The sequence below is a fragment of the Macrosteles quadrilineatus genome, unplaced genomic scaffold, assembly GCF_028750875.1.
Source record: "Macrosteles quadrilineatus isolate MER2022 unplaced genomic scaffold, UCM_ALF_1.0 Scaffold_8__2_contigs__length_117827958, whole genome shotgun sequence".
Lineage (NCBI taxonomy): Eukaryota > Metazoa > Arthropoda > Insecta > Hemiptera > Cicadellidae > Macrosteles > Macrosteles quadrilineatus.
The window spans coordinates 111,428,769-111,441,505 of NW_026542601.1; the positions used below are offsets into that span (position 1 = coordinate 111,428,769).

The 12,737-nt window shown below is 34.9% G+C and overlaps 1 protein-coding gene across 13 annotated transcripts in view; it reads right to left on the bottom strand.

Moving 5' to 3' along the window:
• Positions 1 to 12,737, bottom strand: part of LOC129001443 (hemicentin-2-like) — a 568,069-nt gene that overhangs the window by 15,295 nt on the left and 540,037 nt on the right. For 12 of the 13 annotated variants that reach the window (XR_008491460.1, XR_008491458.1, XR_008491457.1 and 9 more), the window contains 9 exons: positions 10,276 to 10,481; positions 9,500 to 9,582; positions 7,651 to 7,882; positions 5,364 to 5,630; positions 3,931 to 4,147; positions 3,082 to 3,221; positions 2,142 to 2,399; positions 1,180 to 1,437; positions 496 to 531 (listed from right to left, as the gene is read on the bottom strand). Coding sequence is in view for 9 of the 13 variants with exons in the window: in XM_054428720.1 (XP_054284695.1) it covers positions 496 to 531; positions 1,180 to 1,437; positions 2,142 to 2,399; positions 3,082 to 3,221; positions 3,931 to 4,147; positions 5,364 to 5,630; positions 7,651 to 7,882; positions 9,500 to 9,582; positions 10,276 to 10,481 (1,697 nt within the window). In the remaining 4 variants the exon portion in view is untranslated. The remainder of the gene's footprint in view (positions 1 to 495; positions 532 to 1,179; positions 1,438 to 2,141; positions 2,400 to 3,081; positions 3,222 to 3,930; positions 4,148 to 5,363; positions 5,631 to 7,650; positions 7,883 to 9,499; positions 9,583 to 10,275; positions 10,482 to 12,737) is intronic. The other variant, XM_054428716.1, reaches the window with a different exon arrangement.

Sequence of the window (12,737 nt, forward strand, 5' to 3'; positions counted from 1 at the left end):
TATTTGAAAAAAGCCATTCATAAAGGCGAACAAATAATATTGTAACATCTATATATTTCAAAGCAATCATGAAATACGCCATGCGCTGATGAATGAAATTTGAAAATCATGCAAAACGCCCACGAAAATGTATAGTGGAAAAACAGTTAAATATAATCAAGAAAACATTATTCATTAAACTTCACGACGAATAAATGTAGAACAATGTAATTAAGTTGTATATTAAAAAACTGTTTTCAATAATTTACTAAGTGCTACAGCCACTTTCGTAGGTACTACCGTACCACGCAAAAAAATGTGTGCTGTGCAAAAATTACAATTTTGTAAAAAATGGAAAAAGCTGTATGCTAATTACATGCAGAAATATAAATATTCCTCTACCCAATTTCTATCTTAAAACATTTATTGAAAGGTTTCTTTTGGAATTGTAAAATAATGGTTATTATGCTTTAAGATAAAAATGAGTGAGGAATAGAAAATTGAAGAAATGCATACCTGTAGCTCTGAACTTACTACTTTTCTCCTGGTATGCTAGAAGCATTAATTTTCGTAAATTTACTGTGTGATAGAAAATTAATTCAATCATTATTTATCATTATTTCTTGTAGTTATGTCATGTTTTTATCTTTTAATGACGTCAATCAAAATTTCATTCATCCACCATGGCATTTATTTAGTTATCAAACTTATAAATAAAAGGCTTGTTAACCATTCAATTATAGTATTTAAAACTGATTTTAGACTTTTAAACTATTTACGACTACCAAGAGAATAAATACCAAACGTCTCCCTTTTAAATCATCGCGATTTTTAAGATAGCCTAATCTTACCTTTTATCTATAGAATGGTCCTAAATGTACGAAAAAACTCGGAAAATGTTTGCAAAACTAATCAAAATAATCCATGTATTATTCAATTAGTTTTTATAGGTTCAAAAACCTACATTTACACCTAAATTCAGCATCTTTTAAGTTTTACGCGCTTTAATTAAAAGTCATTATCTTTATATATTTTATTTCAAAAGTTTTTATATTGACCGATTCATTAACTAACTATATTAATTTACACAGACAACTGTGTTTTACTCATATTTACACTTTTACACGTTACTTACACTATCTTAATGTTAATAGAGATAAAAATATAAAAAGTGATATGTAAAGTAAGAATTTTACTAACCTGTAACATCTCTTTCGCACGGTATTGATGAACCAACAGAATTATTCGCCACGCACAAGTATGTCCTGAAATTTTCCACTCTAGTTTCAAGCGTTAAAAAACTTTGCAGTCCAACTTTCTCGATGTTGTCTTCTATCGTTTCGTTTTCGTTTTTCACTTTCCATGTGAAGTCCACGTCCGCGGGGTTGGCAGTTGCCGTACATATCAGCACCATCTTGCCACTGACTTCGGTCTGGGTGATGCCACATTCAGGCTTGTCTGCGGGGGCAAAAACTTATTTAACACCGTTTTGATAAGCAATATTTCAAAATGTAGCTGTGATTACTTTAAAAATCATGTTTTTAATTATAAATAATATTGTTGCCAGATAATAAACTAAATAATTTAAACATTTAAAATGTGCGCAAAGTTGGAAAGGAATTAATATGGCTGATTTCACAACACTACCACATTAGCGTACCATTTTAATGGTGTGTAGAAAAAAGTACACCCCATTAGCACTTTTTTTTCATTTTTATACAACAAAAAAGTTTAAAATGCCCTGATATAGAAGTCTTCTGCACTCGGTATAATTTGGATCCTTAAACTTAAGGAAATGTTGGGTCTTTCAACGAAGATTTTTACATTTCTTAAAGAATGTTTTAAGTAACATACTAGTAGTACATTTAAAATAAATAACTTGTGTTTAATTAAAATAAACAGTATGTAGCCAAGCGTTTAATTAACGGAACTAAAGAGGCACACTATATAAAAAAAATGACGATGATGCAGCCAGATTATTGATAACTATCGGACACTCCTGTATTTTTGGTAATTCAAACTAGTTAATTTATAAGCAAACAGTACTAATAAACATTTTACCTATTGAATAGGCCACGAATAGTTATTCAAGTATCCCCAGTATGTTCTTCAGTAAGAGACCCAGAATTAAATACCTTTACGAGGTATCTAAACCTACTTACACAGCACATTGAAGAACGTGGTCTGCGTGTTGCTGCCGTGTTTGTTGTACGCCGTACACACGTAGTTTCCACCCTTGTGCCTCTGCATGGGGAAGTTGAGGATGAGAGCGTTCCCCCTGACCACGTCACTGTCCCCCTCCCTCGACCAGTTGTAGGACGCCTCGGGGAACGCCTTGGCGCTGCAGAGCACTCTGGGAGGGATGTTGTTCTCAGTCACGTTCACAATCTTGTTGGTCACCGTCACGTTTTCTGGAGGATCTGCGGGGAAATAGTTTGTCAAGAGCTTGAAAGTTTCTTTACATTTAAGTTTTTTAGTTTTTTTTAGTATATGTGAACTTGCGCAGAATACATATCGGACACCCTTCATGTCTTCTTCTATATTCGTTGGTATTTCCATTCGTTTTTGGGGAAAAATCAATCGTTAAGATTTCACAACAGTGCAACTAAAGCAGTTTTTAACAAGTTTAACTCATACACACCACAAACGTATTTGGGTCTCCAGATACATACCTTTACATGGATTATGCGGATGTACAACAAAATACAACGAGAGTTGGTATTTCAATTACATTAAGTTCCATTGCTCAGTCCAACTTCAAGAAGTAGTTTAAACGTATTTACAAAAGATTTTTTTGGAAAGACTTTCACGTATTCCACTACCAATAGTATTCGCTCTGAAATACATGTTTGGGTGGTGTATTGAAGCTAAGTACTAATAGAGTGTACCGTATGGTCGGGAACGTCTTAAATCGCATTTTCGTTGACTTATGAAACAGATTTTGGTTGACATATTAGCTATGACATATTAGTATCGCTCTGATTCTGATAACTTGGGATATCATCACGCCTGTTTATACTACTGTATTACAGAACACAATATTAATTTTACTAATAAATTGAACCCTCGCAGTGTATACGAAAATAACATTACAACACTCACACTCTACACCAAACGTTGTTGTGCTGTTGACTCCAGCTCCCACAAGGTTGCCTGAACTGTGACAAGAGTAGTTGGCGTTGTCTGACAACCTGTCTAGTTGCGCCCCAGGCCAGGCCGACATGTTCCAGATCAGCGTTGACCTACAACAAAATATTATGGCAAGATTAGTGTACAATGCCCTAAGGTGTTTAAGGGCATTCATAGCTTAATGACTTGTCAATAAAGCAGCTGTTCAAGTTGATAAAATTTTTAATGTTATTGACTTACAATTTTATAAAATGGTATAAAAACATGCAATTTAACATCGGGCTCATTGGTGAACAATCTAAAAGGCTTTGGTTGGTAGACGAATCATAGTAAAAAGTCGAGGAACAAAAAAAAAAACTTATGAAATATAAAGTCACTGAGCTGATTAGCTAAATATTATTTAATACCTTCTCTCCAGCCCACCCATTCTACTCACACCTTGCCTAATTAATTGTAAATTTTTTCTGAAATAAGTTTCATAGCCTCCTCCAACACAAGGTTGTGGCGAGACAAAAGTGGCAAAGCTGCAGACTTAGGTCATGCTGCAGGATCCATGACGTCACACTAGTGAATGGATTAATTGAGTAATTTATTGCCATTGTCATTCAAAGAAGGTTATGGAAATGTAAAAAAGAACACACGTAGGTTCTATATGACATACTTAGATATTCTACTAGACCTTAAGATTCATTGGTAATCTACCCAATAGGCAAATACATGTAACCTTAAGGATCTGGCCACTTAAGTACCGTGATCTAGCACATGACCTTTCAACTACTATTCTATACTACTACCATAGAATAAATACTACAACCACATTACCTGACAGACTCGAAGATGTTGGCCGTCGGGTTGGACCGTTCCACGACCTCCCGTATGTCATACCGGTTGTTCATGGCTTTGTCGATGGGTCGTCCGTTTTTGGTCCAGCTGATCGTACAGAGGGGGCTACACTCCACTCTACAGGTCAGGTTGATATATTGGTCGTTCCATCGAGCGCCGAAGTACGGGTGAGGTCGCTCAATGAAGTTTGGTGGTGCTGGAATATGATAGAATACATAATGAGATATTGGTTTTAGTCATAGAAATACAGGACATTGCAGCATTATATCAACTTTGCATACATAGAATACAGATCCAATAGGTGCATGTTTTATAATAAAGGTATTTGAAACATCTAGAAGATTGGGTTCTGCAGTTTAATTTTATTCCTGATTATTTCTTCGACTTATATTCAAAACTAAATTAGTAAATTGTAAATGTAGGCTACACTAAACAACTACGACGATTTAGAATTCACCCCCATTTGGTATTGTGTTATATATTATCTAATAGAAAAGGTGAAATATAAAATAAAAAGTAATCAAATCTCTTAAAATCATAATTAAAATAACCATGCATAATATTTACTTATTATTCTGACAAACTTATTGTTATGATATTTATTCTTTATAATATTGCCAAACGGCTTAATCATTTTCAAAATAAACTTATCACACACTTTTATAGAAATTTCTATATTTCGGCATTAGCCTTCTTCGAAGTGCATTTTCATTGACATCTGTAATATATGTGCCTTATAGTTTGTTATAGTGAAGAAGGCTAATGCCGAAATATAGAAATTTCTATAAAAGTGTGTGATAAGTTTATTTTGAAAATGTTATGATATTTACTTATTGTTCTGGATCGAAGTTTCTCGCCGCAACAATAGGCTAGTTATATTTGCCTTAATTGTGAAAGATTGGCCACTTGCACTAACTAATCTTTGCACTTGCTTGTCACTAATCTATAATAGTGACTTATACCATAACACTACTTAGCAATCGTTATATTACAGCTGGGACCAGTTTACTATCGTTATAGGCTGTTATTGAAAAAATTTAAGCTGAGTATTTTCAACTATATGTGGGCAAAATATCAAAGAGAAAACTAATAACAACATTTTTGAAGCTATACTATCCTTAAGTAATCCTTTTCAAAAACAAAAATTTTAATAAGTTGAATTAAACTTGATTTCAAGGATTTACGACATAAGAAATTGCAGCTTTTTACTTATATCAGTTTAGTATGTGGTCCGGAAAAGTCGAGGGTTTAAGGTCCAGTGCTGCCTCTTAAAGTGTAACTATTCCTTACTTTGCTTTTTACGTTTCCCGAGCATGCCTCAAAGGCCTATGTTGAGGACGCCCAAATAAAAGGTCCAAAGAGCCTACGAATCCTTAAAAAGTACAAATCAAATCACATCAAACTGGACTCACCCAAAACTTTGAACGCCACCGTGGCCGGCACACTCTGTCCTCCGTCATTCTCCGCGATGCAGGTGAAGTTGGACTCGGTCTCCAGCGTGACCGGGTCAATGGTCCAGTTGGCAGACGTCACGTCGTGTATGAGATGACCTCCACGTAGCCATCGGTAGATCGGCCCGGGGGGACGACCCTCGTCACGTACACTACACATTAGTGTCACACTGCCCTTCTTCTTCACCTGGTTTGGGGTGTAGACGAGCGACGTGTCCCCTGGTGGGTCTGTGACAGAGTTGGAAGTTAGGTTATGTTTAGGAGGTGTGTGATGGGATTAGTAGTAAATATGAAGGGCATCATTTTACAACCTATATTTATAACTGTTTGTGACGATGTTTTAGGGTAAAAGAAGGAACCATTCCGTTCAGTATTTTTACCATAAACTACCTCCCCAAGGATATACAAGGACTTAAAAAATGCAGAGTCTTCTTCGAGATCCTGTCGCATTAAAGCAAGCCAGTTCAATTCTGAGACCAGCGACGTTTTCCCTTTTTCACCTGCTAATATTCTAGAAAGTCTATTTTATCTATGGGACGATTAACTAACTTTGTATACTATTAAAAAACGCTGTGAAAGAATTTACGCTTTTACCAATTTGCGGTACAAGGTACATATTCAGGTTTTTTCTATATATAGCTCAGAATGCAGTAAATTATAGATGGATAGATGGTTCAACCAATTTGTTTAGATAAAATGTACTCATGGTGAGAGTGGTATAAAATAGTATTTCGAGTTTATGTCACATAACAAAAAACCATTGGGCAGTAAATGATTCAAACTAATATTTAAATGTTTGTCCAACATCTCCTGTATCTGGAACCTAATGGAATTCACATGTTATATATTTTTATAAAAATATAAAACGTCGTTGGCTAGTCTAGAAAGTTTAGAAGTAAAATCTTTAAACGATGTTGTAATGTATACAATTTCTTTTATAGCAACACTAACAATTATTGACACTTAAAACCATCTTTACTAAATATGTATACTGACATTAGACAAGGCTCTGAAATAAGAGATGCTTTCATGTTGATGGTTGAACATAGAAGAACTTTATTCTTACGAATTGTGGTAGGGAGCACAGCCCATAGAGTATCCAAGTTATAACAAACTATAAGGCACATATATTACAGATGTCAATGAAAATGCACTTATTTACTAAGTATATTTACATTTTTAAATGTTCTGTTGTAAGCAAATTTTCCTACAACCTTTTTGTATAAGGTATTTAATTTTTTTTGCGGTTCTGAAAAAAAACTATTTCTTTACATTTAACTCGATTTAATCAAATAAAACATAAAACAGAAAGTCTGTTTTGTACTTAAATGTCCCAATTTAAACTTGTTCAAATAATAATTAATGTCAAACAAAAAAATAATAGAGAATAAGGTTTTAATCATAAAATATTCACGGAACTTTAATAACCTTGAGGTTCTGGACCTGCCCCGGAGGTACAATCTGTAATTTAACTTTTAATTGAAAAAAGATTTACTTTAGATTAGCTCTTGAATAGGCTTTTGCGAATAAACATACTAGAGCAACATTTATTAGGACATCAGGTAATTAAATACAACAATTTGCAACTTAATACGGACTTTGTTTGTATTATAGAACGCGTTTTAAATTATTTAGTAGTGTATAATTTTCAAGACGTGTGTATTACAATTTTCTTTATTTAACCGCCTACTAGGGTATTTCATTAAAACACTTCTTGCTAAAATTAGCAAAAAAAAAATAATTAAATTAGGATTTCAATTTTTTCAAAGTTGTTCTATTGTACTAATAATCTATGACTGTATAGGAAATTTCTAACTCAGTCCTACCTTTTTAGGACAAAATCAAACCAGACTCAAACAAGTATATTAATATAAATAATTTTTTGAAATATTAAAGCCTGACTATATCAGTATCAAAAGATGTAAAATTCTTTTTACAAAAGACCTACCCAACAAAGTGCTTAAGGGGACGCATGTTGAATCATCCGTAAATTTCGACTTAAACCTTTATTGTGTAGTCCAAAATACCATATTGTAGTTGAGTTAAGTTATTTAACATAACGTTAAAATGCATGGTTGATTCGAATACATAACCTAATAATCCTAAAACGGAATTTTGCAGCTACGAGTAAAGGATCGGTAGAAATTCTAGGGCTTGAATGAGAAAAGTCCTCCCCATTACACGGGATTTCACACAATTTCACGCAATAAACTCCTATTTTTTTACAAATCCACATAATCACACTTACAATATACGATGACTGGAGTAGCTGCACTGATGGGTCCCCAGCCCGCTTCGTTCATCCCAGCACACGAGTAGTTGCCATGGAACCTCCTCTCGACCTCCTCCAACAGGAGCTTGCTGGGGTCGATGTCGCAGAGGGTGGCGTTGGAGGCACCACATTCCGGCAACTCTTTGAGTAACTCGCCGTCCAGGTACCATCTCACCGCCAACAGTGTGTCTGGGTACCCAGTGTACACCTGGACAAGAGTTGGAGGTGGGAAGGGCCTAATATTTTTTTATCCTAGAATACTCAAAATTCGTTTTCACATTACTTAAGGCTAGACATAGGGGTGGGGCATTGTTACATAGATAAAATTCATTAGTGATTTGGCGAGATTTGAACCCGGGACCTCAGGTACCGAAGCTCCGCACATCACCACTACATCATCTCGCTCTCTCGGAGGTGAGTATGGAACGTGTGTATAGTTAAATGTCCATTCAAGTGTGAGGAATGAGCGTTAAGGTTTGTGAGACGAAGATACACTATTGTCATTGCTATTAAAACTCTGCTAAAGTATTTAAGAAGCCAATGATTGACAATCAAATAATTTCTTCATAGAATTACTTTTATAGAATTAAAATATTTAAATTGATGGGAAGGTGAAACAATATCTTCTATAAATTATGTAGTTTCCCCATATTGTTGACAAAAAAAACTTAAGTACCCTTAACTTAATCAGGTAGCCAGATTTAAGAAGTATCATAATTTTTGTAGGTTTTTGACATATTCCTTTAAGTCTTAACGTGTTCAACTGTACTAGTCGCTTCCCAAAAATGACATTAATGAAGGCCTAAGAATTTAAATTGAGTAAATACAGTTCATTCATCAGTAATTGTACAAAAAGTCAGGTGAAAAAACGATAAAGCAAAATTAAGGTCTACCCTAGTAAAAACTAAGGGGTTTGAGAGCCATCATTCATAGACACTTTTTTCCCCAAAATCCTTACTTAAAAGTAAACGAATTTTCGTAATTGGGAAACAACAATTCCCTTTGCAAATAAGTCTAGACTTATTTACGAGTCGACCATAATAAACTTCAGTTACAAAGTGTTAAAAACAACTTCATCTTTGTAATCCAACCACTATTCACTATAAACCAAGCGATAAAACCCCCACGTGTATTTACAGCTATAAAGTCTCTCGGCGAAATTAATTGTTCACAATTTTCTCGCGACTAACTAGAAAAGTTCCCGCACAACGAATAAATCCCGACTCGTAATAAAACTAAGCGTGGAAAACTTGCAATTGTTTGTTCAGGAAATAAAGTGAGCATTTAGATAAGGCGGTTAATTAACTCAAGAAAGTATACTTGATCCAACTTGTGTTGCAACTACAATGAGAACAGAAATGTAAACCACCCAACTGGCGTTTTGTGTTTGCTTTTACAGGTGAACTACGACCAAGTATTGAATATTCCCAGGAGTGTGGTTGGATTTAATAAGGAAAGGTTTGGCTCTAGTCTAAAATAATGTATAAAATGATGTTACCGATGTAACAGGTTTACCAGTTGGTAACGTAAAACTCTGTTTTTTTACACTACACATATACTTTTTATGTATAACCGTATGCCTTTTAACAAACCGTTCAAACAGTCTTATGATCCTTAGGCCTTATTCGTCCATCCTTGTAGTCAAAGCTTTGATTCAAATTACTACAATAATTATTTTCTAAATCAGAAAGAAAATGGAAAATGTACCCTACAACAGTAATATGGCACGTGCAGATGTACCTTCACTTTCATGGAGGGTATTTCACAAAGGTGATCCATGAAAGGAGATATATCTAAAAAGGTTTACATTGTAAATAAATCCTACCTGGCATAGTAAGGTGATGTTTTGATGGTCCAGCTCACTTACAGGCGTCGGTGGATTTGTTGTTAGATTTACTATGGGCTTATCTGTAAAACATATATTGTTATTAGAAATTACTCATTTCTCTTATGAAGATCGTGAGTTTATATTACAGCTTTGATCCATCCTCTGACTTTTAAACTGCACGATAGTTAACAATGATTATTGAATACAAAAAAGAGTCAGTTATATTGAGATCAGATTTGATGAATTATAACTAAGAAAAGTTGGCAGTAAACTTATATCACAAACACACTCATACGATGTCTTAGTAACAGTTAACTTGAATAGTAAAAATTATTCGAGTATTGTCTTACGGTTCTAAACAAATTTTAAAAACGTTAACTTTGATTTAATTTATTATTAAGTCTTTTAAATCCTTAACGCATTAAGCTTATAGTTAATGCAGACCTAGTCGCCCAATCTAGGAGAAAGACTCTTTTCAGCCACAAATAGCCTTGTATATTGTAGGAGCTTTTAATGGATTTGGTTTTGGTATATCACGAAGAAAAGGGATCTGCATGAATCAGGGACCCAGTAGGGCTTAGAATTATAAGATTTGAATTGTTTATGTGGTGTGGTGACTATTTTCGCGGATGGTGGAGCTAAAGCGCAACCCAAAAAGTACAACCCAATAAACTGTTGAAACAGTTGGAGACTTAGGAATAATTAAAATATCCAATATTTCTAGGAAGTTTCTTAAATATTTATCTTATAAACACAATTAAAAGTTCACTTACAGTACACTGAGACGTTCGCCTCATTGGAAGATGTCGAAACGCCGACCTCATTCTCCAGCATACAAGTGTAGATACCATGGTGGTTTCTAGTGGCTGTCTTGACCGTCAGCACCGTGCCGTCCAGACCGTCTACGGAGTCTTCGTCAGCACCGGTAGGGGAACGTTCCCCACCCTCCTGGGCTTTGATCACTTCGTTGTTACGTAGCCTGGGAAAGAAATTATTCGTAAAAATCGTGAGTTAAGAAACACTCAATCATCAAGGACGCGATTTAATTGCGCAAACTGACCTAAGTCAGGTAGTCAGGTATTCCTGAATTGCGTCAACTACTCCAGGGAGCCACCCGATACGTTCCTCAACCACGCCAAACAGTGGCCCTCTTTGACTGTATAATTGAGTAGGTTAGATTAGGTTAGGCTAGGCTAGGCAAGGTTAGATTAGGTTAGGATGACACGTAAACAAGGACATTCCTTCTGCCTATAACTCACCCCTACATGGCTTGCTAAGTTTGGCGCAACCAAGGAACATTTTTTAAAACCCTTTCAGGGCTTGGCGTAATTAAGGAGCTCTTTGGCACAATTTATGCACGAAATGATCAATAGTTAAAAAGTTCTTAATACACTACGATGTTAAGATACGAACACGTTTAGGTTTGAAAAATAAAAAACCTGACACTGTATAATTATATTGGTTTTCATAAAAAAAAACTATCTTAGTTTAAATATTAGTTAAATTAATAATGCTTGAATAAATGTGCATTTAATTTAACTAGTGTACATGTTGCTCGAATTCGAGCAATATTAAAGTATTACAGGATTGGCAAACCAATAACAATCATACTTAGCTATCAACATTTAAACAAAAACACACCTATCTTCCCTGTAGCAGCAAACCTAAGTACCAATGTTAAATGTTTACATTCGGGCATAGACAAAAATGATTTGGGCGAGTGACATATTTGATTAATGTTTATGATCCCTACCGTTCCTGTTCTAATAATCATGCAGTATTTAATATGTTTGAACCAGCTGTGTGGAATTGTGAAATCAAAATTAATTTGACAGTAAGTTCTGCTTGTTTACATTTTTAAATTTTGTTGGTTTGTTCTTTGTTACCATGGATACGATCAATAAATATTTCACTCTTAATTTCTGACAACAGCTGGAGTTCCATAACAAAATTTGTTTTCCATGTTAATCTTATGGATAAATACGAAACTTTAAAGGGCCCCAGGGCCTCACTCTCTAATTATTTCCTTAAAAAGAAAGTTTCCTGCACAACTTCACGTTATGCTCTTTCCAATGACACCAAAAACATGTTAATTGGTTCAGTAGTTTCGGAGGAGTAATTGTCACAAAAAACCTGCTTGCGTATTAAATAAGTACTAGTGGTCGTCCTGTGGTCGAAACTCGACCAAAAATAATTAATGTACAGACTTCTCTATTTTCTCCCCACACTGTAAATAACACATGTGATTTGAATTTCTTCCATTTGTTTTGATTTTCTGTTTACATTTTGTTGTTATTTCGTCACCATCATGGCAACCCATATGCTCCATGTTAATTTTTTGAAGTTTTCAAATTAATTTTTTGTGCTTATTTGTTAGCCTATTTTAATATTTAGAGGCATTCTGCACATCTACAGGAAAATATCTTTCCAACAGTATGCGTAGATTTTTTCTGCGATGCACACGACCTGAGAAAAAAGGTTTTAAAGAAACATGCTTGCCTATTAATATATAGATAGATAGATAAACATGTGATCTATGTTCCCTAAACTTTCGGTAACCGCATTATAGTGTTTTACCTAGTGGTAATTTCCGCTCAGATATTACATCCTGAAAAATCGTAATAATTTTTTATTGAAACTAATTCGATTTTTTAATTCCTATGAAGAATCAAAAAATGTTATTTAACACAACAGAAACAGCTCACAGGAATCATAAATTCACTATAGAAAATAGTTCACTCTATTGAGAAAACAGGTGTATATTATAAGAACGCATAGAACCAAGATTATTTATCAATGTATTATATTTTTTGTATTATTATTAAATAATAATTTTTCCACTAATAAACAACAGCCAAAACAATAACACAACAATCTGTGAAACAAATCATCCCACTAATCCAACTAAGATATACAATGCGCACATAGTTTCCCGCCAAAGTTACACCTCCCGCCAAAATCCGATGAGATACCTCGGGGGCGATCAGAAGTGGTCATTAGGCGAGCGGAGTGAACAGGCAGTTCCCGCCCATTGTGGCCACCAATTGATAAAGGGCTGATAAAGCCCTCGCGCCGCCAAATTAGATCTGTAAATTTATACGGCTGCTCCCTTAACTGCGAGAGCACCTGAAAATACGACTCCAATCTCAGCTGAATCACGGCAGAGCCGAACCAACCCTTTGTTCCCTTGTAATTAGGTTTTCTTGGAACAGATTTGTGCTGAGTGAAGAGTGAA